This window comes from Ursus arctos, unplaced genomic scaffold (genome assembly GCF_023065955.2).
Source record: "Ursus arctos isolate Adak ecotype North America unplaced genomic scaffold, UrsArc2.0 scaffold_10, whole genome shotgun sequence".
In the NCBI taxonomy this organism is placed as follows: Eukaryota; Metazoa; Chordata; class Mammalia; order Carnivora; family Ursidae; genus Ursus; species Ursus arctos.
The window spans coordinates 9,371,274-9,398,361 of record NW_026622764.1 but is presented as its reverse complement, the minus strand read 5'-3'; the positions used below and the strand labels follow the sequence as shown (position 1 = coordinate 9,398,361).

Here is a 27,088-nt window from a genome sequence, read left to right as displayed (position 1 = left end):
TTCTCATACTTCCATATACTGCTCTGTTCCCCAAGGGTATCATACCCATTTGCGAAGGATGCTAGCCAGCCAGAAAATGCTTGTTTGCTATTGAGGCAGAACAATAATGCCCCCTGAACGTTTTTATCATTTTGAGTTCATGTCACCAGGTCAGTCGCGTCTACTTATTTTCCCTTCTATTTTCCAAATCAATCCTCCTTCCACACTCCATAAAAAAATTTAAAACTATCACTGACACTAAAGTGTTGTATCTTTTCTTTCCATACTTGCCTACATTCCAGAGCTCCCTTTGCACTTTCAACATCCTGTGCTTTCACCTCTGCTCATCTAGCATCACTCTCCAGGCATTATACTGTTCCTCAACGATTGTATGGTACCATTCACAAACATTGGGTTCTAATAGTCAGATTTTTTCATGGTGTGGTGAGGCAACAAAAGATTCCAAACAGAAGATATTACTGCCTCACCAGAGGGGTATATGCATGGAAAAGAAATCCACTTTGACGTAGAGAAACAGATGAGAAATGAAGTCAGATCCTTTCTCACAGCTTGAGGAAAGTTACTATTTTTCCTATGTGTATGTCGGTGCACACAGGCAGACACACGTGTGTGTTCCTGTGTGTTATATCTGAAATGGTGCAATGCTGTGTCATATCCACAGGGCACCAACACAATGAATTAGGAGAATTCTTTCTTATCTGGCTCTGGCTGTGACTAACCATGAGGCCATAATAGGGGAATTCACATGTTGAGGTACATGTGGGTTACCTTAGCTATAAAATAAGATGATTTAAACTGGATGACTTTTAAAATTTCTTCTAGGCAAGACATAAAAAAGACACTATAGTTCAAATAAAAATAAGAAATAAGGAAGTAAATAACCAACAATCTTTACCTTTTCCTCCCAGTCCAGATTTTCAAACTGATTTCTATTAATGTTCTTGAGAATGAAATTAGAAACATGATCTGCTGGGAGAAGTGTTGTTATGTGTATAAAAGAGAAGGGCTCTGATCAAGTAGAATGCTGAATGCTTTTACCAGGTCCAAGGTTTGCCCCTCACTATGTGGGTGAAGTTTGGTAATTTATAAAGCACTCCCATGTGCATTATCTCATTTGAGTCTTACTCATGAGGCAAGCAAAATAGACACAATTACATTAATGTATTTGACAAACAAGGACTCAATTAGAATAACTGAGTCATTTATTCAGAAGTACACACTCCAAGCTGAAGGAACTCTTCAAGACCAAGGAAGTTTGGGATGGGGTCTCCACTAACCCCAGCATCAAATTGTGCCATAGACTTCATTAGTACTCTGATTTCTTGTCAAGACTATCCCAGCCTCTCCAGAGTATTTGTTAGTAAGAAAAAACATGTTGCAGAGTATTTATAGCAGCCTGGAGCATGGGATTCATCATTCCATCTTTCTTATAGACTTTAAGAGCTAAGCCAAAAATAGGACACACACAAATCTTTATATTACTCTTTGCGAGGTAAACCCACGTGTTTTTAACGTTCTGAAAAGTGGTTTGATAATCTACAATTTTGTTGCTGTTAGCAACTGTCGGGGAATGAATTTGGAGAATGAAAGAATAACTCAATTTTTACAATTGAACACAAAAGGCTTAAAGTAATTCCAGCTGGCAGTATTAGCAGTATAATAGCATGGCATATACAACATACAAAAGATGTATATCCAGAAACAATTATTGACAAAAATATCCATCTTTGTCCCAGATTTTATTAGAAATTAGAACTGAAAATATATTTTAGTCAGTAATGTTTTAAAAAATCAAATCAAAAGCTGGTCAAGAATTTTCTTCCAAATGACTTACAAAAAAATTTGGAACTCATGATTTGATCATACCTATAAATCACAAAATCTCTCTCAGTTTTTGTCAAGATACTGATTTTCTTTTTATATTCAGGATATGGTGATCTAAAAAGAAAGCAGTATTTCCTAATTGCCAATTTCTCTGAAAGCTAAGATTTAAAATTTGGAAAACAATTTTACCACTAGTTATGACCAACTAACCAGTATAAGATCAACTCTCACACTATATATGAAAGCTAGGTACTTTAAAAAAGAAAAGAAATAAATTTGATTAAAGATCCTAAAAAGCTTCCCACACAATTAGGACTTGAGAGGCCAACATCTAAATGAAAAGGAAAACATATGGAGGTGAGCACAGTATTATACATCACTCTTCCTCTCAAGAATTTGCTGTTTCAGAAGTAGAGAAAGGAAAAAGGTTGAAAACCAGAGCAAAGTGTTTGGCAGTCCACAATGCTGGAGACAAAATTGGAGGCAAAATTGAAGATTAAATTGGAGCTCCAGCGTGCCAATGAGTAGTGCCCTTGGTAAACATCCAGGTTTTCAATTGGAACCCCTACAAAGCTATTCCTTAGCCAAAAAACAAACTAGAAATAGACAAGCTAACACACACACACACACACACACACACACACACACACCACCCCCCACCCACACAGGAAAGCCAACTTCAAATATATTTCATATTAGAATAAATTCGGGTTTTCTGCCCTTACTCTAATTACCTACACACACAAAGAGTCTCCTCTCCAAGGAAGATAAAATCATAGACAGTTTCTACATATTTCTATCTAAAATGTTCAACACTCAAAAACTGCCAAAATTATGAAAGAAAATAGAAAAAGATCCAAGAGAAAAACAGATGTTTAGACCAGCCAGATAGGAGTTAACAGACTTAGACTTTGATGTATTGTGATTAATATGTTTAAGAAAATAGAAGACATGATGGAGATCTAAAAAGAGAACTAAAATAATCAAATGGAACATTCAAAATTGAAAAAAACTGTAACAGAAAGAAACAAAACAGTAAATGAGTTTAACAGCAAAAGAAGAGAGGACTAAATAATTGAAAACTAACTCAAATCAAAATATCCAAACTAAAGCACAAACATGGAATGGAATCTAGAAAATGGAGTAAGAACATGGGAGACATAATGAAAAGTACTGATATAAATGTAACTGAAGTCCCAGAAAGACAAGTGAGAGAATGGTGAAGAAATATTTGAAATATGTGAATATAATAAAAAAAATTCCGAAGCTGACATAAAATCTCATATCCCAGATTCAGAACATGTTGCAATCCTCCTGCAAGAAAAATACAAAGTGACACCTAAGCACATCATGATAAAATTACTGAAATAAAAGGCAAGAGAAAAATCTTAAAAGCAGCCAGAGGAAAATGAGTACAGATGCCCTTCAAATGAGAAATGATAAGATGACAGTGGAATTTTCAGTAGGAAATAATGGAAGCCAGAAGACAACAGGATGACATCATTAAGTGATGGGGGAAAAAAAAAAAACCTTCCAATCTAGAATTCTACACTCAGTAAAAACACCACTCAAAGACTAACAAAAGGTTCACTCAAACAAAACTGACAGAATTAATAACAAGTAGACTACACTAAAATAATAACTATTACAATAATAATAAAAAAAGTGTTTAGGCTGGAAAAAATAGTGTTTCCCAGATGAAAACACAAAAATGTAGGAAAAAATAAAGAGCAAAGATAAATATTTCAACAAATATTGAGTTTATTACATAATAAAAATAATTTCTTATGAGTTTTATATATACATAGAAATAAAAGCATAACAATAAGAAACAAACAGACAAAAAAGCCTGGAGAATCTAAATGATAAACTATACTAAGGCCCTAATATTAAATGTGACAAGTGTTCAAACTTATATCAAACTCTATAAGTCAACATTAAATGTGGTAATACCCAAGGTAACCACTAAAATATACTGTAATGGCTTTATAAACCTCAGGTTAATATTGGAAAATGGAATAATAAATAATATTCTTGACACATTAAAAGAGTATAAGAAAATAAAGAAACAGGTAAATAAATAGAATAGATGGGACAAATAGAAAACAAATGTTAAATGTTACTGTATCAGTAATTTCATTAAATGTAAACAGACTGGATATTCTAATTAAAAGTCAGAGATTGTCAGAGTGTATTTAAAGCAAAAACTAAAGCAAAACAAAAATAAATTCATACTTACAAGATACCCACCTTAATTATAAGATTATAGAAAAGTTAAAAGTATGAAAAATAACCACTATGCAAACACTAAACCAGAGAAAGCTGATGTAGTTACACTAATAGCAAGTAAAGTAAATATTAAAGCAAAAAGCAAGACATTATGATGAAAGGGTATGTCTACCAGTGAGATATAATCATTTCATATTAACCTATAAAGAAGGCAAAAACTGACATATCTAAATGAGATACAGAAAAATACACAATCATAATGGGAGATTTTTAACATAGCTGTCTCTGTAACTGACAAAAGTGGAGACATGCCTGGAAAACCAATTTTTAAAAGAGAAATTAGTACAATTAATGAACTTAATGTAGTTGATGTGCATAAAATGTTACATTTGGCTACTGAAAAAAATTGTGTTTTCAATCCTCATATTTCATTTGTTCTCAGATTATAGTAGATTTAACCTACAAATATAGTGATTTACTTTAATTTAAAAAAGATAACTAGGGGTGCTTGGGTGGCACATTCATTAAGCTTCTGCCTTCAGCTCAGGGCGTGATCCTGGCATTATGGGATCGAGCCTCACATCAGGCTCCTCCGCTATGAGCCTGCTTCTTCCTCTCCCACTCCCCCTGCTTGTGTTCCCTCTCTCGCTGGCTATGTCTATCTCTGTCAAATAAATAAATAAAATCTTAAAAAAAAAAAGATAACTAGACAATCCGTAAATATTTGAAAATTCAATGAGAACTTCTTAATAATCATGAGTAAAAGAATAAATCACAATTTATTAGATTGTGATTAGATAGGGGATTAGAAAATATTTTCTTGGGGTGCCTGGGTGTCACAGTTGGTTAAGCATCTGACTCTTGATTTCTGCCCAGGTCTTGTTATCTGGGTCATGAGTTCAACCCCCTGTTGGCTCCATGCTGCGCATAGGGCCTGCTTAAGATTATCTTTCTCCCTTTCCCGCTGTCCCTCCCCACTCTGCCCCCCAACACCACTTGTGCATCACTAACTGCAAATTAAAACAGCACAGCACAACTTGTGAAATGCAGCTAAAGGTAAATGCTTCCAGATAAATCTACGGTATAAAATTAAATGTATCCTTAAAGGCCTAAAATTAATAAGCTTACAATTTATGCTCTCAAGAAGTAAAAACAAAACAAAACAAAACAAACAAACAAACACAACAACAACAACCCAGAAAATTTAATCTAAGGAAAATAGAAGAAAATAATTGTTAAGAACAGAATTTAATAAAACACAAAAATAGAAAATAGAAGAAATCACCTGAGCCAAAAGTGGCTTCTTTTAAAAAGATGAATAAAACTTAATACATCTTAACAACATTGTTCCAGAAAAAAAGGCAAAAAGCAAAAACTATCAATATCAGGAAAAAAGGGGGATATTGCTATAGATGTGATGAACAATTCCCAGAGATAACATTAATGAATCTCCAAACACTGTTAAGTAAAAGAAGCCAGACACAAAATGCACATGCTGAATGATATCATTTATATAAAGTTTTTAAAAAAGATTTTATTTATTAGAGAGAGAGAGAGAGCACAAGTGGGGGAAGGGGCAGAGGGAGAAGGAGAAGCGGACTCCCCGCTGAGCAGGGAGCCCGATTCAGGGCTCAATCATGACCTGAGCCAAAGGCAGATGTGAAACCAACTAAGCAACCCAGGTGCCCCCCCGAACTTTTTTTTTCTTTAGCGGGGGAAGGGTGTAGGAGCAAAGGGAGAGAGAGAGAGAATCTTAAGCAGGCTCCCCGCCTAGTGCAGAGCCTGACATGGGGCTTGATCTCACAACCCTGATATCACGATCTGAGCCAAAATCAACAGTTGGATGCTTAACTGACTGAGCCACCCAGGTACCTGAAAAGAAGTATATTTTATTAGCAATATTCTTTTTTTTTTTTTAAGATTTATCCATTTATTTTAGAGAGAGAGCAAGCACGCGGGGGAGAGGGGTAGAGGGAGAGAGAATCCTGAAGCAGACTCCCTGCTGAGTAGAGAGCCCAACATGGGGCTTGATCCCAGGACCCTGAGATCATGACCTGAGCCGAAATCAAGAGATGGCCACTTAACCAACTGAGCCACCCAGGTGCCCCTATTAACAAAATTTCTGATAAATTTATATATATATATATATATATATACTTTTAAGGAGGCTCCACTCCCCAAGTGGAGCCCAACACAGAGCTTGAAGTCATGACCCTGAGATCAACACCTTAGCTAAGACCTAGAGTCAGACACTTAACCAGCTGAGCTACCAAGACACCCTATATAAAGTTTTGAAAGAAGCAAAACTAATATATTGTGTTGGACGTCAAGACAGTGACTACCTTTAGGGTTTGTTGATTGGAAAGACCTGTGAGTGGGATTTCTGGGGCACGGTTCTGTTCTAGATCCAAGTGATCCTTATGCAAGTGCATTATTTGTAAGAATTCATTAAGTTGTAGGTGATGTGTGCACTTTTTAATGCACATGTTATATATCAATAAAATATCTATTTTAAAATTCAGGATAACATTGTGAACTTAAAAACTACTATAAAGTTTGTGAATTAGAATTAGACATATGTGTCATCCTCAAGCTATAGGTGATTTGATAAACCTGTGAGTGTTCACACCAGGAATTTTTTACACCTTTAACTGTAGTCTTGCATAAGAAATACTGAAAAGATTTTCTAACCAACAAAAAACCCCAAACAGCCTCTTTAAAAAAAGGAAAGCTAGGGTTGGACAAAAAGAAGACTTACAGTGTTTCCCCAAAATTGTAGAAGAATACTTAATCCAGGTTGTCTCCTGGATTTTATAGTCTTGCAAATTTTATGAACAATAAACATGAATAAAGTCCTTTTGAAAAAAAAATGGAGTGGAATTGCCCATAATTAAAAAGAAGCATGTCAGAGAGAGAGGAGGTGGGAACAGATAACTAAAGCCATATTTCTTAGCATCTCCCTCTCACTCCCCAAGGGGTGGCTTCCAACCCAGATTTGGAAGAATGTTCTCAAAACTTGCAACTTGTTCCCCACTTGAAAAGAATGTTCTCTACACACTTTTCTTATTCATTATCAAGGATACTTCAGGGAAGATGGTAGTTTATCATAAGGGAGCAGCCTTCACACTAGGAATCCAAAAATACAGGGTTGTAATCCTATTACATATCCCTATAGTACAGACTATATGATCTAAGAAAAATTACTAATATCTATGCATTTCCTTATTTTCACTGGAAAAATAGCCAAACTATGGAAAAAGCCGAGAGGTCCATCAACAGATGAATGGATAAAGAAGATGTGGAATATATATACACAATGGAATATTACTTAGCCACCAAAAAAATGAAATTTTACCATTTGCAATGACATGGATGGAACTAGAGGGTATTGTGCTAAGCGAAATAATTTCAATCAGAGAAGACAATTATCATATGATTTCACTCATATGTGGAATTCAAGAAACAAAGCAGAGGATCATAGGGGAAGGGAGAGAAAAATAAAATCAGATGAAATCAGAGAGGGAGACAAACCATAAGAGACTCTTAACTATAGGAAACAAACTGAGGGTTTGCGGGGGGGCGGGGGTTATAATGAGCACTGGATGTTATATGCAACTGATGAATCACTGAATTCTAACCCTGAAACTAGTAATACACTATATGTTAATTAATTGAATTTAAATGAATGAATGAATGAATAAATAAATAAATAAATAAATAAATAAATAAATAAGAAAAATAGGCATAATGTCTATTTTAAAGAGTTTTTGTGAGGTTCAGTGTGGATTATGGTAAAGTTTAGAATGAGTTAAGAAATTTATTCCCTTATGTTTACTCGCAACAATAAGAGGGTCTCAGGTTTATCAGTTTAGCAATCCCTTTAGATTATTCAAAGTAACAGATCCTTGAAGAGGAGTAGACACATACAGAGCCCATACATATTGCCAGGGGAATACCTACAAGAGTATACAAGGTCACAGCTTTAAGAATTCTCCTTGCTGACTGCACCTTCTATGTTTTAGGGTTTTCTACCCCCCTCGATATTTTTTTCTATCTTTTTGTTCTTCCTCTTTTTAGCTTCCTGATGGTAAGCAAGTGATTTAACTTAAGGTTTCCTTTATGGAGTTCAGACGTACTTGAATGAAAGGGGTTCATATATTTCTTAAGAATAAACCCAATAGACAGGTATCAAAAATTCCTTTTTGTGCTATATATCTTCTTAACTGCAATTTGAAACCCCATATCAGGATATACAGTATATGGCTCATTCACATTTTTCCTCATGAAACAAGATGCTTACAGCCAATATTGATACGGCAGCCATTAAACCAGTATGTTTAATCAAACCACTTGTGTGTAATGCATTCTTTAAATGGAATCACCTTGGATACAAGCACTAATAACCACAGAATAACCAACTCCCTGAAGCATAAAGGAATCCTCTTGACTTATAATTATTTTCTTCACTAGGAAAATTACTATTTGCTGAGATTTTTACCAAAGGATGTTTCCCTGTTCCAAACCATGTCATGGTGTTTGAGACTCTGAAACTTCACTGGCTGGTCACTAATCAGAAGCACATCAGTCTGGTCTACTTTCAAAACCAGCGCTTTTGATACAAATCCAAAAGCTTTAGTCCTATGTTTGATTAATTCAACTTCTTAAAATTGAGAAGCTCACTTATGTACTGCTTCTCCTTCTCTTCCAAAGAAAGCTGGCTGCTGCTGTCAATTCCAACTGGTTAATATCCAATAGTTTTATTTTTCTCATCGAGCCAATGCTGTCAATCTAGATTATTTTCCAGTTTTCTGTTCGATTTCTTTTTATCGCTCCCCTTAAATGCATTCTTGTTGCCATTTAGGGGATGGAATGCTGTTCTTTAGGAATATGTTCAATATTACTTAACAGAACCTAAAAATGCAGATTGAAATTCTTATCGGCACGTTGACATTCATTTATGTTGCAGGTCATGGTTGTAGGGATGATGATCGTGGGGTGTGTGTCTTTGTGTGTGTGTGTATGTGCATAGTCATTCATTTTAGTTATGCCTTTCTTTCTGGACTTGTCACTGTTTCTATATTTCCTCACTGAAGTTTCAATCCCTTCAAATGGGTTTTAGCTTAGTTGCTGGTATGATTGGGTCTTACGTATCAAAGCTGTAAAAAAAAAAAAAAAAATCTATGGAGATGCCAACCCCAGAAGAATATAATGAGGTCTGTCAAGGTAAAACAAATAATGGTATCTGAAAGAAGTAAGTTCTAGAAGTTACTGGAAGGCATTAAACTGACTTTTACTAGAGTCTTGAGCAAGCTTCTTTTTTACTTTCGATTTTAATAGTCATATCTGTGAATCTAGGAGGATGGTAGCTTTTACCTGCCTGGAGGCAGAGTGTGGTAATAACAGGGTGGGGGATGGAGGGTTGGGCCCACCAATTTTTAAAATATATGTAAATTTGGAATTGAACATAGTTCTCTGCTTTTATGCTTCATGCTGTATCTGCATCACACATCATTCTTCATGCTAATCTTCTTACACACATACACAACATACTTTCTCACACACAAACACACACACAGCAAGAGAGAGAGAAAAGCGCTCTTAGCAGCAATTGTCTCAAACTTAACAGATAAGATTGTAATTGTAAATTATAAGAGGTAGAATAAATATAGTATACAGGGATAATTAGCCAACTGGTTTCAGGCTGTATTTAGTAAACAGCCAACAGGAAGTATGGGGCCAAAGTAAGTTAGAAGGCACAGGGGCTGGGGAAGCATGAGGGAATGGATTCTGGGGCAGGGGAACAGGGCAACAGACACTGAGAACAGACCATTGAGCAGATATCCTCTCTTCAGAAGGCCTTTTAATGTAAACACAAACCTGGGCAAAGAAACCTGTCTCTGCCTTATTTACTAAGGCTGAGCCCATGTGGGCTTCTAAACAAGTGAGCAAAAGAATTTAAAGCTAAATGATATCTTCGAGATCATCTTGTCCAAGCTGCTCAATGTGTGGAGGTCTCAGCATATTCACAGACTTGTCTGAATTGCTCAGCCTATAAAAGGCAGATTCTGATGCCAGAGCCCACACTCTCCCTATTTCCCCAGGGCACCACAGAGCTGATGTGTGGGGACAGCCGGGCTGCATAAGGATAGTGTTAAATAATAGTGATGGAAATGCAGAGATGCAGTGCCAGTGAGAATTGGGGTATTTCCTTGCATTCACTTTTTAAGAAAAAAAAAAACAAAAAACGAGACTGCCTCAGAAGACAACAATAGGCATTGTGTAGCGGGCAGAAACATGGAACAGCGGTATGAAGCCAGCCAACAATGATAACATTTCAGTTAACGTTTAACAGCTGTGATGTCGCAAAGTGCTGTGTTTGCTTTTTTTAAAAGAGTGAACAAATAGGAATATTTATGTTATAAACCAATGAACTTAGGGAGATGGTGCTGAGATAATCTTTGCTACTAGTGCCCTGGGGCAAAAGAAAAACCCAGGCAGAAATGAAAATTTTACCTTTAGGCTGATTTATTGGTGTAGGAGTTGCAAAAAGTGCTTAACATCGTACTACAAGTCTGTTTCACTTGTCCGCACAACAATAAACCATCCAGAAAGTAAAATGAAAACAGTCATGGGAGCATTTGGATACCAGGGACATTTCTAATGATTAAAAATTGTGTTAGCTCAGCAGCAGTAGCAGAGGAAGAGGACAGCTTTGCTTATTAATTCCATATTCTCCAAACTTCAGCAACTTGTATTACATTTATAATTTTCCAAAATGCAAAGGCCTGGGGATGAAGAATACCAAAGTTGACAGACATACAATCCTCCAAAACTTCCAGGAAAACTTCAACATTGCCACACTATCTGGGATGGCTCACCCCGGAAAGAAAGGCTAGGTAGACTATGGAATGAATGTGTCTGAGCTCTGCTGTTCTGCACAGTGCGTTGACCTGGCGCCCCAAGCATCAGACAGAAATGGGAAAGTGGAGGCCGAGCGAGAGGCACACTTCTGTGTGAGGTGGTTGTCATGGGCGCAACACCGCTAGCCACAGCACCATGTTCGGTCAAATGGATCCCGTAAGGATGAAGAAAGGCAAACCTTGCGGTCGACGTTCTAGCCCATCTGAAGGATAAATCTAGGAAGACACTAGGATATAATGTTGAGTACTATTATTATCTAAGATCCACTGGGTTAATTCTAAAAACTTATACCTTGTATCGGTTAGACCTGAACTGCACTGAAATGCTACTTCTGCCAAGAACAAGTCTCTAGAAAAATTACTTCATTTCCTCTCATCCATGGAAATGAAAATACCACCACCTATTTCCTATGGCTGGAGAAGTAAGAGGTGTGGCATATAATGCTTCTAATCCTAGCAGACGCAGTAAAGATGTTTGATTACTTTCCCTGCTTTTTCCTTCAATTTGTCAGGCATGAAGCCAAGACAAATACTTCTGTCTTGTGTAGACTTGTCCAATTTCCTCATCCCTCCATTCAAGTCAGAGCCCGGCCCCAGCGAGAAGGAAGACAGCAGATGCAATCTTCTCTGCACCAGGGTTGGGCCCAGCATGAAATTCTCTTCATGAAAACAGCAGCCATCTCGTTTGCTGGAATAAGGATGAGGTAATTATTGAACAATCTAAGCCACAGAAATGATTAAGGGGCTAGTGGCATTTACTTATGCAGAAAGATTAATAGAGTTAAACAATTGTAAGCTGGCCAAATGGTAAGGAGGATAAAAAGCCACGAACAAATATTTAAAGGGCATGATGTAGCCAAGGCTAGGCAGGAATTATTTACATAAATTTAAAGAGATAAAATGAGGCATGTGGAGGAATAAAAAGACATCAAGCCATGAAATTCTGAGTATTTTAAAGACCTTTTCCAAAGGGAGAAAATTGTTGGATTCTGAAAATGAACAATTGCCCACCAAACTGTCTATGAATTTATTCCTAAACTCTAATTGCCAGCACTTTGCCATTTCTCATATCTCAAAAGCGGTTTGTCATTCTGATAGGAGATAAAAAAAAACAAAAACAAAAACACAAATGTAAAGAATTTACCTCAACTTTGTCACCAGATCTCATAAGTGTGTATCTACATATACTAGGTAGATACGTAAGAGAACCCATTAGCATTACTTAAAACCGAATGTATCAGTGAAAACATTTCATACACAGAAAATAAACGGTTAAATGTTCCTTCTTATATTTATAACTATTTCTTTGTGTATAATACTTGAATCTGAGTGATGTTTATTATTAAGTAAATTAACCAAATATTTTAATTTGCTTATTACTACTGGCTATGCTAGTGGTTAAAGAGTTTGCAAATCAGTGATTACTTAGTCAAAAATCTATTATATTTGTACAGACAAAAAATTAAAAGACTAACTCTTAGACCATTCAAATTCTGTTTTATGAGGACAAGTTGTTCAGTCCCAATACAAATATATATGATGAAAATAATATTCTTCCCAAGTAAGGAAACTTCAAACATTGCCTTCCAATGGTACCTGAGTACCAACTGAGTACTCATAATGTTTGGCAGGGCATCATGTTGTGTGATGGCAATAGTTAACGCATTAACAATTAATCCAGACACATCATAACTATGACAAGATGATCACCATGAATGGTTTTGATGGAGTAAATAATATGTTAAAAGTATTTTGATGCTAACTTTAACTATATTGTAGTAAAAACTATAAATTTATTATGAAAGATTGAATTCCAAAGGCTGTACAAATTGGAATAAGGGCTAAAGGGTTAAACCCTTGGGTCTGACCACTTGCAGGTCATTGGTGACCTTGAAAAGAACAGCTTATTGGTAGGAGCAAAAACGTGATTTAGAAAGGGTTCAAGAGAGAACAGGAGGAGAAAAGTTGGAGATCTATTTTTCAAGGAGTTTTGCTGACAAAAGACAATTGGTTTAGTAGCTAGAGAAGAATGCACCATCATGAAAAGATTACTTTTAAGATGGAATATATCACAGCATATTTATATTTTGATGAGAATAAGATGGTAGGATATGAAGATTATATGATGCAGAAGAGAGAGGGAAATTATTGGATTGATGTCCCTGAGTAGGAAAAAGGATCTATCCCTCAATTGGAGGCAGTCTCAACCCTAAATAGAAGCACGAAGACTTCATCCCCAAGTTCAGAAGGAAAAAGAGGAATAAATGGATAGATATGCAGGATCGGCTTCTAAAAGCCAGTAGTGGAGTATGTGAAAATTTATTTATTATTATTTCTATTTTCTCAGAGAACCAGAGGTAAGAACATAGTTGAGAGTGGGTATGGGAGAGTAGGTATAAGACGTTTAAAGAGAAAGAAGATAAGAAAACCATCTAGTTAAATAGAAATAGATTTTTTTAAATGTACTAGGGGCCCACTTGATGTAATTGAACTATGAATTGAAAGTAGGAACAACCCATGTGTATGCATGTTTTCTCTTCAGCCTTTGAAACCATCTGTGTATGTGCAGGCACAAAATAGGTTTGACGGTTGGATTACCCAGTTAGTTTTATCATGTAAGTAAGGGGAACAAGAAAATAAAAATCAGATAGTATAAGTCAATAAAATATCCAAATAACATATAACTAGACTTGAAAATTGTCTCAGAGTTAAATATTCATCTGTGTTCAATTTTTATAAAGCGCATAATACAATTTACACACAACTTAGACTTGACTACATTATGTTCTTCTGGTATCAGTATTAAGAACAAGATCAAAGAACTCATTAGACAAGAACTCTGAACCAATGTGTTAATTCAAAAACAGCATGCAACACACTGTATCTAGTTTTCTAACAATCTGTAATTCTCATGATTAATTTGTGACTCTGTAACCTTAGTGGTTTGCTTCAGTTTATCATGTACAATAAGGCCAATAAGAAATGTAACCAATAAAGCATCTTGTTAGGAATGAGAAATGTCTAAAATATATAATCTAGGAAAATTAATAAAAAATTAATGAAAGACTTAACATAAAATTCATTACATGCTAATGAAAGTACTCCAAATTAATCCTTTTCGGAGTTTCAGGTCAATGTTGCAATTCATCAAGGAGATAGCATCAATGAGTGTCACATCCAGACACTGTTAGAAAATCAAAACTACATGCCCACGTGAAAAATGGCTTGGTAAAATATGGCGCTTTTGTGGTCTCTTTTGCCAAAGCCCACAAAAAAGTCTCTACTTCCAGGCAAGCCTTCTCACACCTTCAATTTTAAAAAGTTAATAATACACTATCACATGTATCCCATCACTGATACATACATTGAACATCTACTACAGGCCTTACAGTAAGCGGTCTCCCATCAATGACGAGTTCACAACAACATGAAGAACTGGAAGTGCAAAGTAGTGGGGAGATAGAGGATTTGAGGACAGGCAGATTTGTGTTTGAATTCTGCTGGTGCTACTTGCTCGGGTGTAAGCCTTTTGGCAAAACGCAAACTCTTTGAGCCTCGGTTTTCTTTGCCGTGAAATGCCGATGTATCTCAACTAATTGAAATAACGGAATAAAGTATGTGACAATGGAGAACTGGCATTTGTTAAGAGCAGAGACGCTGGTGTCAGCCTGGCAACCTGGGTTTCGATCTCAGCCCCACTCTTTAAAGATACATGAACTTGGTCAATTAACCATTTTATTTGTTTGTTTCAGATTCCTCATTTATAAAATGGATGGGTAGATAATATTAGTGCATCACCCATTAACGGATAATTTAGTGTATCAATGGATAGATAATGTAATGTACCTACCATACAGATTTCTTGTGAAGATGAACTAGTCTTCCATGGTACAGCACCTGACGCAGAATGCCATGTAGGCAGCTGATACACACATTAAATCCAGTCAGTTATGGCACTGCTATGTGCCAAAGACTGATCTCAACGGTCACTCTATGTCACATGTAAATCCTAAGAAATACACAATTTTTCATTCATTCAACAAATGCTTGTGCAGTGTTCGTTTTATGCTAGGCACCGGTGAGACACTGACTTTTAAGGGGCAGTATCCCACCATACATACCATATGAGTGTGTCATACCATAAGAGTCCCTATCAAACCTGATAGCTGAGGACTTTGCAAACATAGGGTGAAACATACTACACACACAAATATTTCACACGATACAGCTTTATCAAAAGAGTATTTCCCCTGAATGACAAAGTAATAGCTACCATAAAATGTTTTTTTAAAAAGGCATCTAGATTCCTACTACCACTCCCTACTGCTATCCTCCCAGTAAACAGTAAATGGTAACATATTCATGTAATGTGAGTTTCTTAAAATGAACACTGGAGTCTTTACAGGTAAAATTACTAAATTAGTTGTTTCCTAGTTATGCCAACACAGTGTGATTGACTTTAAATTGCATCGACCTTGTTAAAATTGTTTTTGATATGTTTGAGTTGCCATTATGCTTTTGTTTTTGTGTCTTTAGCCCTTGAGTGCTAATGACAACAGCTAAAACATCATATACAAATTTGTATTATTGAAATGTCATAGTCTGTTTTGGCTAAAATTTCTCACTACGGGGGAAGAAATTAATATAAAGTATACCTAGAAAGAAACTTAGATTCCCAAAACTAAATAGATAAATCAGATTGAATATGTCACCCACCTTCTCCTTTGAGTATCTGCCATTATTTTTAAGTTAGGCCAATCAAATTTAAAAGACATTATTTTACATTGAAGAGAGGGGAGGGGAGGTTCATGTCCACTTGAAAACAATTTTCTTATAGTAGCATTACATAGAATAAAACTGTTAAGAGAAGAACAGAATTTAGGGGCTAATCATAGAAGAACTACACAAATAATTCTACTAATCTGAAATATAAACTGAAACCTGTAACTGATAATGGTAACTCGATGGGGGATTTGGGGTGGAGTGGTGTTTCTGAAATCTTGTACTGCGAACTGTCAAAGGATTTCTTCACGAGTAAACAGTATTATTTTCTCAATACATGTAAACTCAATCTATGAACCTAACTCAACCCAAAGCAAATCATCTTACTCAACCTTACATCTTACCTAGACTACTCTGTAGCTTACACTTGGCTTACTGGAGCACTTCCTAGTTTACTGCACCACTGTGGTATCAACCATTTTTAGAAGCCTAGAGCAAATGTAGAATGTTGAAATCATAACAATTAAGGCATGGGGAAAAAATGCATGAGCAAGCAAGGGGCAACTTCTTAAAAAATCTCTAACATTGTTTTCGTTACCAATTCAGTAAAGCTCCCGTAAGAGTTCTCACTTAGGAACCCTACATTTGACAAAATATCCTTGTTGAAAAATTAGACATTTCAATCTAGAAAAACTATTATTTTTGTCTTACCTTTATACAACTAACAAATAATATCATTCTGATTATCAACAAGTTAGCAACAGGTATTATTAAAAGGTAAATAGGAAGATTCTTATGCGCACGGCTTTGGAAAACTAAAACACACACACACACACACACACACACACACACACACACAAACAAAAACCAAAAACCAAAACACTTTCCAAAGAAAAGAAGGATGATACTTAGGGGGAAAAATATTCCCTTGTTTTATTTTGACCTAAACAACCAATATAAGCAGGTGGTCTGTATTATCACATGGTAATGGCTCTGAAGCAGTAGCACAATGGATTGTGGTCTTTTGATGACTCTCTGCTATTGATTATTTCCTGAGAAGGTGGACACATCTTTCCTTACATAATACCTTGTAAGAGGGAAGACCATTTTCCTAGGATAACTGATGGGCTTCACTGTCACACTGGAGCAAAGCAGTTTTGTTGATATAGGCATACATATATTTCTGCTTTTTATAGTACACAATAACTTGAAAACAAATTTTAAGTAGCTCATTTTTCTTTCCTTGTTTCTTATGACATCCTGTAATTTATTTTAGGTAAAATTGCTAGTAAAAAACCCACATAACTACTGATTAAACATACATGACACATGATACTGTGGCTCCTATGACAGTAGTGAAAAAAAGTAGATTTCAAGAAATGATTGCATTAGCCACACTAAAAATTTTAAAAGGTTATTGTCTTATAAGCAATAAAGGTTCTTGTTTTGCTTTACAAATTAACAATGAAAATGTAACACTTTAGGATAAAATGTTCATTATACATCATTGCTTACAGTTTCTATTTTAGTTTTTCATTTTTTATTAAAAAAGTTGAAGATTTCAAATAAAACTATTTGCAAATTGTTGGTTTCCTTGTGCCCTCTTCTTTCTTTAGCTAAATTAACAGGTATCCTAAGTATCTATTTTCATAAATTAGTTAAGCCTTAAAGTGAGGTTGGTTATATGTAATCACCATCTAGTCCGTTAAGAAGGGGGTAAGTTATATATATATATATGGAGGAGAGGAAAAAATATATAAGAACTTGAAAAGTATATATACTTCTAAAATGGTCTATTTAGAGTACTGTGGTTCAAGAACACTCTTTTAGCTTTGGACCTGTTGACCTTCCCTATTTCACTTCAATTCAAGGGCAATGCCAAATACCCAGGGCATGGCAGGCACTTTATCAAGATTTGAAAGTCTATGAAAGTGCAGAAAACACAGACTTTGCTCTTAATGACAATTAATCACATCTTGGGATGGGGCACAATTAATTATTATCAGGCATAAACAATGATAGTGAGGTATAAAATGCCACAGGAAGTCTATTCTTACATCTATGCAATAAGGGAAGACTTCCTAGACACAAATGGCATTTTCTCCAAGCTTTAACAAATGGGGATAATTTCAACAGGTGAAGATAGAAGACAGAAGATTCTATACACAGAGTAAATTACAAACAAAAGAATAGAGATCTGAAAGCATGTGGCTAACTTTAGGAACTTTGAATGGTGTTTGGAGTCTTTGGAGGTAAGGAAGGTAGAGAGAGATGAATCTGGAAAGGTGGGATAGTCATGGTGCCCACAAAATCCCTAAAAGCCATCTTGTAGATTCCTGTCCTTTACAAGAGGACAAAATGGTACAACTGGTACTCAACTGGTACAAAAATCAACCTTCTATGAGGGTAGGCTGATCAGAGTGGGGGATAGGGCTCCAACCAAAAGCACATAATTAACTATAAGCCATCCTCTTTATACCAAATAAATTACCAATTAAGGAAGCATTAAAAAGGAAAAACACCCTACATTTAAGAACTGTCTATTACTCTTCCCCCAACACAAAATGTGGAGTTATTCTTTATTCTGTTTGCCAACAGGTCACATGTACTTGAATTCACCTGTCAAAACGTAAACTTCAGCCAAAATGGACTATGATATAAGATGACAGCATACTGAATTTCTATACCTTCTTTGCTTCTCTCAACAGTTTAAGATTTTTCCCAACTCAGGAGCTTTCATTTCCCTTGTCAGATGTCAGCTCTCAACCTGGACTTCTCAGCGTGGCCCACCCTGCATACTTGATCTAATTAGGTTTCTCTCCCACCACCCTTGCCCCTGCAGCCTCCATCTCAGGCCTCTTTGTTCTTTATAGGACTTTGAGTCTCTTATTTCATTCCTTTCCATATGCATTGACTTTTACCCCATATATGTAATCTCCATGATGGAAGGGACTTCATTTTTCTATTCACTGTTTTACACGTAACACCTGGAACAGCACCTGACATAGTAGGAAGATTCAATAACTCTTTGTCAAATTAATGACTTTCAAATATGAAGATATATAAAATTGTCATACCTAAAAGCTGCATCTTTAAATTAACAAATCAGATTTTTAAAATTTCCTGAGGGCAGTTCCTCTGCAAAAAGTGAGTTTGGAGGTAAAGATAACTATGCTTAGAAATATTTCCTTAAAGAGCATTTAATTAAATAATGAAATAATTATGTATATATGGCTATATGTAATATAAAAATCATATAATTAGGTATCAATATATAACTTATATGATACGAAGTTTTAATATTTATTTTGCTTAAATTAGTAAGAATAAATTAATGTCTGATGCTCCAGAGATACATCTATATTTTTCTTCACAAAAGAATGTATTTCTTTATATATGAGAAGTATATGGAGGATAAAAGAAAAGGTCCTGATGAAATTTCCTTTTAGCCCATCATCTGTTTGGGAAATGAGGGAGCAGAAGTGACCTCAAATATATTTTTCTTACAGATCATTGATGCATGCGTATCATTTTGAACTCATGAATACCAGGAGAGCAGTCAGGGTTGAAAATGGTGTGTAACAGACTATTAGGAAACTCAGATATCTTCCCATTATCTGGAGGAAAAAAAAAGGTATATCCCCATCTTAAAATACAGAAGTGTAAAGCACACCTTCCTTCATTATGCAATATGACAAAACATTTATTGTCCATATTTCAAAACAATCTACTGGTTGTATATTTAAAGAAGACACACAGTAGGTTTTAATCATTGTTTATATATAGTAATCTTATATAGAAAAGAACAGGTTTATTTACTTCAAGCAGATGGCAAATTTGGAGCTTTACCTGGTGAAAACTGTGTTCTAAAAGAGAATCTGATCTTAAAAAGGGGGAGAAGCAAACACTCTGAGTCAAGATAATGTGACATTCCATGGATCAACAATGTTTACAACAACTGAGTTGCTCTTATAATACAAAGGCTTCCTGGCTATAAAGAATAGAGAAGAATATATATATTCTTCTAGGCTCTAGGCTAAAGTGGAAAATTAAAACCCATTTTTCTTAATAGCTTCTACACTCATCTGAAAATATTGTCCCCAAACACTTCATCAAGAGGTATTAAATTTATGCAATTAGGTATTATATTTATATATATTTTATCTTCCTTAGAACTGCCACTCTAATTTTTCTCCAATGTTTGCCTTTTAAGTTCGATTCTAAGAGCAAACAATCTCCAATTTCTAATGTGACAATAAGCTATTGTCCTTTAAAAAACTATTTAGCTACAGCCTTTATAAAAAAAAACCAATCACTGAAACTTTTGGTCATAAATCTGTAACGCGTAGAACACACACACTCACATAGATACACATGTATAGCGTATGCTTGTCTCCCCTGTCTTTGGAACACAGGGTATTTAAAACAAATACAGCTGGGCACCAAGAATATAATGTGCTGGGCAAACATATACTCCTATTAATGTAAATACATTCTTCAATGTTTCCTGCCAAGCCCACTTAGTTATGAAAAGCAAGCAATCCCCATTTCTCCCACAGAACACTCCACACAGTCTCAAAACAATCGCCCTTAGCAACTGGATGTAGAAGCAAGCAGAGATGAACAAAAGCAGTTGGGCTCCGGCTCCTAAGTTGCCTTCTCAGACCCTGACATTTTAAAGCAGCAAAAGCAGGACATGCTGGGCACTAGTTGTTTCTCAAAAAATATGTATAGTAAGGCAACTCTTCTAGTCATCCGCTTGTAGTAACTGCTTGTTTTGCCTCATGTAATTCGCGAGTCCTTGAATTTAAATTGGCACATATTAGGGATGTGTACCTCGCCAAACCCCCAATTCGGACTCATTCTTCCTCACTCTGCGCCCCTCTCCACATCCCAAGATGTGACCTGGGGCTTCAGCGCGCTCAGTGCTGCCCGCTAAGCAGCATTCTGGTAAATCTCAATTGAACTGGCCCTTAGTTACACACACCCTCCACTCCTCTGACACCGGCCCCTGAGGAGGGCGCGCGGGGGTGGGGTGGGGATCACCACATTTCGCCAAGGTCTGGGAGCCAAGGAGGTTTTCAGGGGACCTGGGAGGCCAAGTGAGGCCACACATTCTTGACCCCTCCAATCAGACTAGAAGCAGCCGCCAAAACCCCGAGGTGTAGCGGAGATCTTTCTCCAGCATTCTGGAGTCATATGCTACCCCCGGGGGAAGCCAAGACCCTCAGAGTGGAAAGAGATTTTCCCTGGAAGCCAACCCGCAGGAGACTCGGGGAACAAGAGGCACCCGGCGAAGAGCCGTCCAACTTGCCGGCTCCTGGCGGGGTTGAGTTTTCAGTGGCTACAGGTTGCCTGAGAGCAGGTTCCCAGCTCCCACGGGCGGGCGGAAGGCGCTCTGAGCGCTCTGAAGGGAGACTAGGGCGTGGGGGTGGGGGGTGGTTACTGAGAGACGGAGGGATGGAAAGGGGAGCCCGAAGAGGCCCCATGCAGGTGGGGAGATGGTAGAGGTCCGAGGGCGCGCCTCCCAACAGTGACCCACACAGACCTTGGCGCCGCAACCTGCGCTTCTTGAGGCCGAAGATGCGCACTTTGGAGAAGATATCCACCAGGTTGCCGTTGCAGAGCCCGCGGTTCTTGCTGGGGCTGCTCCGCCTCCTGCTGGCAGACGGCCGGTCCCAGTGCTGCTCCCGCGCCTGCCGCTTCTGGCGGATCAAGCCGCTGGCGATGGCCGCAGCCATGGTGGCCCGGGGAATGGGTCCGGGAAGAGAGGGGACAGAGGGAAAGGGAGCTGGGGACACGGGAGAGGGAAGGGGCGGCGCAGATGGCCGCTCGCCCTCGAGGAGGCGGAGGGAGGAGACCCGAGGGGTTGAGGAGAGGGGTAGGGGCGCTCAGTCCCGACTAGGACCCATCTCCCTCTCCGCGGAGCGCGGGGCCGGGCGCGCAGATGCTCCCGGGACGCTGCGGGGCGAGCCCTGGGAGCCGAGGTCGTGTCGGCCGCCTCCCGGCCGCGTCGGAGCCGACAGTGGGGCCGGGGCTGTGGGCGCCGCCGCTCACCGCGCGCTGACTGAGCCCTGTCGGGGGCCGCCACTGCCACTCGCGCTGCCTTCAAGCCTCGCCCGCCTCCCGGGCGGGAGGTAGAGCCCGCCGCCTTCTTCCAGGGCACGGGATGGAGGGCAGGTCCCGGCCGGGTCTCGGCGCGTGCGTCCGTCCAGGGCAGACTAGGCAGGACTCAGCGCCGGGCTCGAGCTGCCCCCCGGCCCGTGCCGCAGCCGCCGCCCGCTCGCGGGTTCTGCCGGTGATTGTCAAGTGCTTTGGAAATCAGCAACTGGGGAGAGCAATCTTCTCCCCGGAGATCTCTAATCAAAGCGCTTCGTTCCCACCCCACTACACCTCCCTCCCGTAACCCCTCTATGTCTCTCTTCAGAAAGAAAGAAAAAAATATATATAATGATTAAAAATATTAATAATAATAAAAAAAGAAAGCTAAAATGGATTCCAGGGGGTGGGGTGCTAAGAGGCTGAGCCAAAGCAGGTGGGGATGAAGGAATATCGGTGCGCTTTTTCTTAGATGAAACTCGCAGGTTTCCGAGGCTTCCGCGGCTTGGCCAGGGCTTCTGAATCTTAACGTGTCTCCTGGTCCCCAGAAACTCTCGGCTGCGGTTGGAGGGCGAGGTGGTTTCCGCCCTCCCTGCTAATCCCTTCAGCGCCAAAACCCCTCCACCCTGGGAAGGAGGAGGAAGAAGGAGGGAGGAGAGTGTGTCCCGAGGAGGGAGGCGCCTCCACTCCTCACCCGGTCCACCCAAACTTGCGGACTCTGCCTCTTGCTGTCATTTTTAAACCATAACATGGAGCAAAAAAAGGAGGGGGGAGAGGAAGGTGAGAAGCTATGCTAAGGTTGTATGTATGGAAAGACCCCCTTCCCAAATTCGCTCTCTAGCACTAGGAGGAGGAGATGCCAGCGACTATAGCAGCTACAGAACAGCAGCTGGACAGGATAATTGCCCAACTGAATACTGAAGAAGTCACCGCAGAAATATTAAGGGGGGGGGGAGGGTGTCACAGTATTCCAGGGACAACAAAAAGCAGCCAGACTAAGGGACACTCCAACCTGAGTTGCTGTCTTTGGCGTCCCCGGGTAGAGAAGCTCTCAGGGAGCAAAGCCATATGAACTGTGTCTGAAATTCAAATACAACAGCTGCTGCCTCCTCCCCTTGACTTCCTGTCTGTGTCCTGGCAGTGTTCTGTCTTGGATAACTGAAAATATAAAGGTCCAAGAGGAAGGGAGCAAGGGGAGGGCACCTTAGGAAAGAAGGCTGAGAGAGAAACACTTCATGCTCGGATGAATACAGATCTGTGGTTTCTAGGATACACTCCGAGCGACAGAACCAAGTGTAGATTTTGCTCCTGTGGTTTTGTACCTTTTCCTCTTCCCTTTAAGCTGTTTGGTTTATCACTACAGGAAGGTAAAGAAAAGAAATGCAAAAACTAGACTTCTAGCAATCTGGTGTGAAGGATGGAGGAAAGAAGATTCATTTGTTAATCGAGAGACTTTTAACAATCACTTCTCTGGTGACTGCTTTAGAGCTGGAAAGAGGAAAAGGCACATTCTGCAAGCAGTCCGGGGAACAGTTCTGAAACAAGACACACTTTCTCTTTGTCTCAGGAATAGGCAGTTAAGTACTACAAAGACTTGCAACCCAGCAAGTGGGAGAAGCTCAGCCCAGGGTTGATTACAGAGAGGCTAGACACCTTCCTCTCCATAGAACTTATCCACAACGTCTCCATGTAAGCAGTCATTTATCTGTAACTCATTGCATTTATTCCATATTTACTAGCAAGTTTTCTTTGTGGAAGACAATTTAAAGAAAGTGTATAGGTTTAACTCCAGTGCAATTATCATTGGCTTTAGGATGATGTATATTGTATTTGACATTTAAGAACATCCTCTGTAAGCTTATTTTCCACACCTTCCAGTGTTATTGTATCTACAAAATAATAGCAGTTATTAAAAGGAATAAGCAGAAGTAATTTTGCCAGAAATTTGTAATCCCTAGTAACCCAAGAGATAGTAAAAGTGAGGAAAAGGGGTGTGTTAACTATTTTGCTCTATCTCTACCACTTTATTTTCTATTTTAATATCTTTGTTCTTATATTTTTACTAAGTGTGTATTTATGTTGTGTTGCCATGTTCCTACTAAAAAAGAAAAGGCCGTTTTGCAGAGATGGCTATTTAATTGTATCTTTTTAAAAAATTCACTGAAACAAATCCCAGTGAACATAGAGTAGCTACTCTTGCCTTCCATTATTGAAGAGAGGCCATTTGGACATTTCAGGCTTTATAGATTGGAATTTCTGAATGACTTCACAATTAAAAAAAACATATTTATTTAAAGCTAGTAATGAGTTTTTCAAAGAAGCCAAACGTTTAGGATAGTGACCTCTTAAATCTAGTACTACTACCCCAATCAACGTAACCTAGTTTGCCTTGAAAGGTTTTTTCATCCTATGACATATGTGTCTACTGTATTAATTTGAACAGATAGAAATTAAGCTTCTTATTATTATAGCTGTGTTAATTATTTTCTTTCCGGGCATTTTTCTTATAGTGCAGTCTTTTCCCCCAGTTCCTTAGATTGGGTAATTGGAAGGTCGGTTTTTGGTTCCTTCAGACCCCTCCCATCATTGTTCAGTACCCTCCAGATCAGGCTGTGGTTCAGCACCGCGGACAGAGATCCTGCCCCGGGGTATCCAGCAAAAGGAAGTTCCCCTGAGTGTGGAACGCAGGCGGTGAGTCTCTAATACTCCCCTCCCTTAAAAGCAGCTTTTCACCTTTTTTTTTTTTTTCTTCCCCAAGGTGGAAAGGAAATCAATCCTCACAGCTTCCACTAACATTAATAATACTCCTCTTAGCATCAAGCCTTTCAGCTCTTTGATAACGAGAAATACTCTTCCTTCCTGATGCATTCCGACCGCTGGTGCAGCGCGGGGAACCGCGGATTCCTCATACTCAGGGCGTCCACTCAGACTGTGAATTTCACAAGCCATAAGCGGTTCTCTCTATTTTATGTGGTTTCCTGTTTTAATGCAGCTTGGGGTGGAGGCAGCATTGGGATAATCAAGGTCCTTTAGTTTAATCCCTGTGTTTTCCTTTTACCTCCTCAAAACGCTGTTCAGCTGTTTACAGATCGAGGAGGTAAGCGAAAGAAAACGCAACAGAGCCATCTGCTGTCTTAAGCTGTGATAAAAGTGTGTGCAAAACTAGGGCGAAATTTGTATTCACCCGTTAGGGGCGGGTGAATACAAATCCATACCTTGCTGTAACTCAGAAAATAATTTCTCATTTGTGAGAAGCTCCCCCCGACCCCCGGAGTTATTAATTTCACCTTTGACTTTGTAAAAACAAACAATAAAGTACTGCTACTACCTGGTGTATAATGAGTTGCAGGAAGTTGCTTTAGTCTCTCTCAGCCTCAATTTCTTCATCTTTAAAATTGAAATGATAATAGAATCTTCTTTTCAACTCTTGTGAGATCAAATTTACTAAATGAATGTAAAGATCCTAGTACAATGTCTGGCACCTCCTAGGTGTTCAAAAATGACAGCTACTACTACTACTACTACTACTACTACTACTACTACTACTTTCCAGATCACTCATTGCTCTCTTGTAAATTCCTTTCCAATTTCCATGTTTTTTTCAATATTGAAATATATGTATTCTCATGTGTATTTTTTCATGTCCTCGATGGATTCATGATAAGATTTAAAGTATTCAGAAATGTAAAATATATATATATATATATTTTTAATTTTGGAGAGAGAAGTTTGAGTTCAAGCCTTAGTTTGTAATTGACTAAATTCGTGAACTTGGCCCTATGAAGCCATTTCCCACTCACTAAATAATGATAATAAAATCATTTCCCTCCCTCATAGAGATTAATGTTTGTGTCTATGAAAAAACAATTCTAAAACTGTAAAGAATCGTAAAGCATTCATTCATTGGAAGGTAATTATTCAAATATCTTCCCTGTGATTGCAGTTCTCTTGATGATCGCATGCTCCCTTTGACCTCTCTACTTTGCATATGTTGTCCCCTCTGCCTGAAATATAATATAAAACAGTTGCTAAAACCACAATTGGTGTAAGGCAAACATAGGCTTGACTGTGTGTCTTTGAGCAATTCATTTAAGCCTAAGTGTCACTTCCCACTTCTGTCGTAATAATACGATAAGGTTATTATGAGAATTACATGACAACATTATCTAAGACACTTACAGAAGTGCCTGTCACATTGGAAACTCAACATACAGTAGCTCTTGGTAATAACTTAACTCTTCATCACTCTGTTCTTCATCTAATTCCATCTTTGTGAAGATGTCTCACAGGCATCTCATGCTTAACACAGCCAAAATCAAACTCTTATTCTTCCTTCTCAAACTTGTTCTTCTCCAATCTTCCCTACCTATGGAATGACAACTCCATTCTTCTTGTTCCACAGGTCAAAAAGTTTGGCATCATACTAATCTCATTTCTTTCTTTCATATCCCATATGTACTTCCTTAGCAAAATCTATTCAGTCTATCTTCAAGATATATCCAAAATATTATCATTTCTTCTTCCCTATCACTATCTCCACTACTGCCTACCATCATCATCTTTTGGACCACCAACCTACGTGGTCCCCTGGGATCCACTCTTCTTTGATATGCCCTCAATACTGTGGCCAAAGTGTGGAAAATAAGATTTCATCACACTCCTGTTCCCCTGTTCAGAATCTTACACTTCAATAGAAACCAAAGACCTCACTGTGCCTACAATGTCCCATATGATTTGTATCCACATCTGATTTCATTTGTTCTCTGACATAACTTCTACTTCTCTTTCCTTGTTCACCAGTTGCTGTTCCTCAAACCACTGTCATGCTCCTATCCTATAGCAGGACTTTTATATTTGTTCTTGCATCTGACTCTTTTACCTCTTTCAATTCTTTGCTCACATATTATCTTCTCACATGAGATCTTCTCTTACAAATCTATCTACAATTGCAACCCCTAAACATAGTCCCTTCCTTCTTCCTTCCCTGGTTTATGGTTCTACATAACACTTATAACTTAAAATTTCTATGTATTTCCTTATTTATTTGGACTGTCTTGCTACTTTGAAATATATGAAGGAACATATTTGGTTTCATTTGTTGACGGCCACACTATCCAGTGCTTAAAATGGTACCAGAGTAGGCACTTGACAAATACTTGTTTACTGAAAGAATTAAGAAGTTGGGTACATAGACCAATAGCTATTACCAAATAAAAGGAAGAGGAAATTGTGTTTAGTCCCATCTGTCAAGGCTGAATTACCCCACAGTGCTGATCTCTTTAAGCACCAAGGCA

At 38.2% G+C, this 27,088-nt stretch overlaps 1 protein-coding gene across 1 annotated transcript in view; it reads right to left on the bottom strand.

Moving 5' to 3' along the window:
* The window catches only part of FGF14 (fibroblast growth factor 14), a 168,416-nt gene extending 146,980 nt beyond the window's left edge, over positions 1-21,436 (bottom strand). The window contains exon 1 of the mRNA XM_026493566.3: positions 21,244-21,436. Within this exon, the coding sequence (XP_026349351.1) occupies positions 21,244-21,436 (193 nt within the window). The remainder of the gene's footprint in view (positions 1-21,243) is intronic.
* Between the last annotated feature and the right edge of the window lie 5,652 nt (positions 21,437-27,088).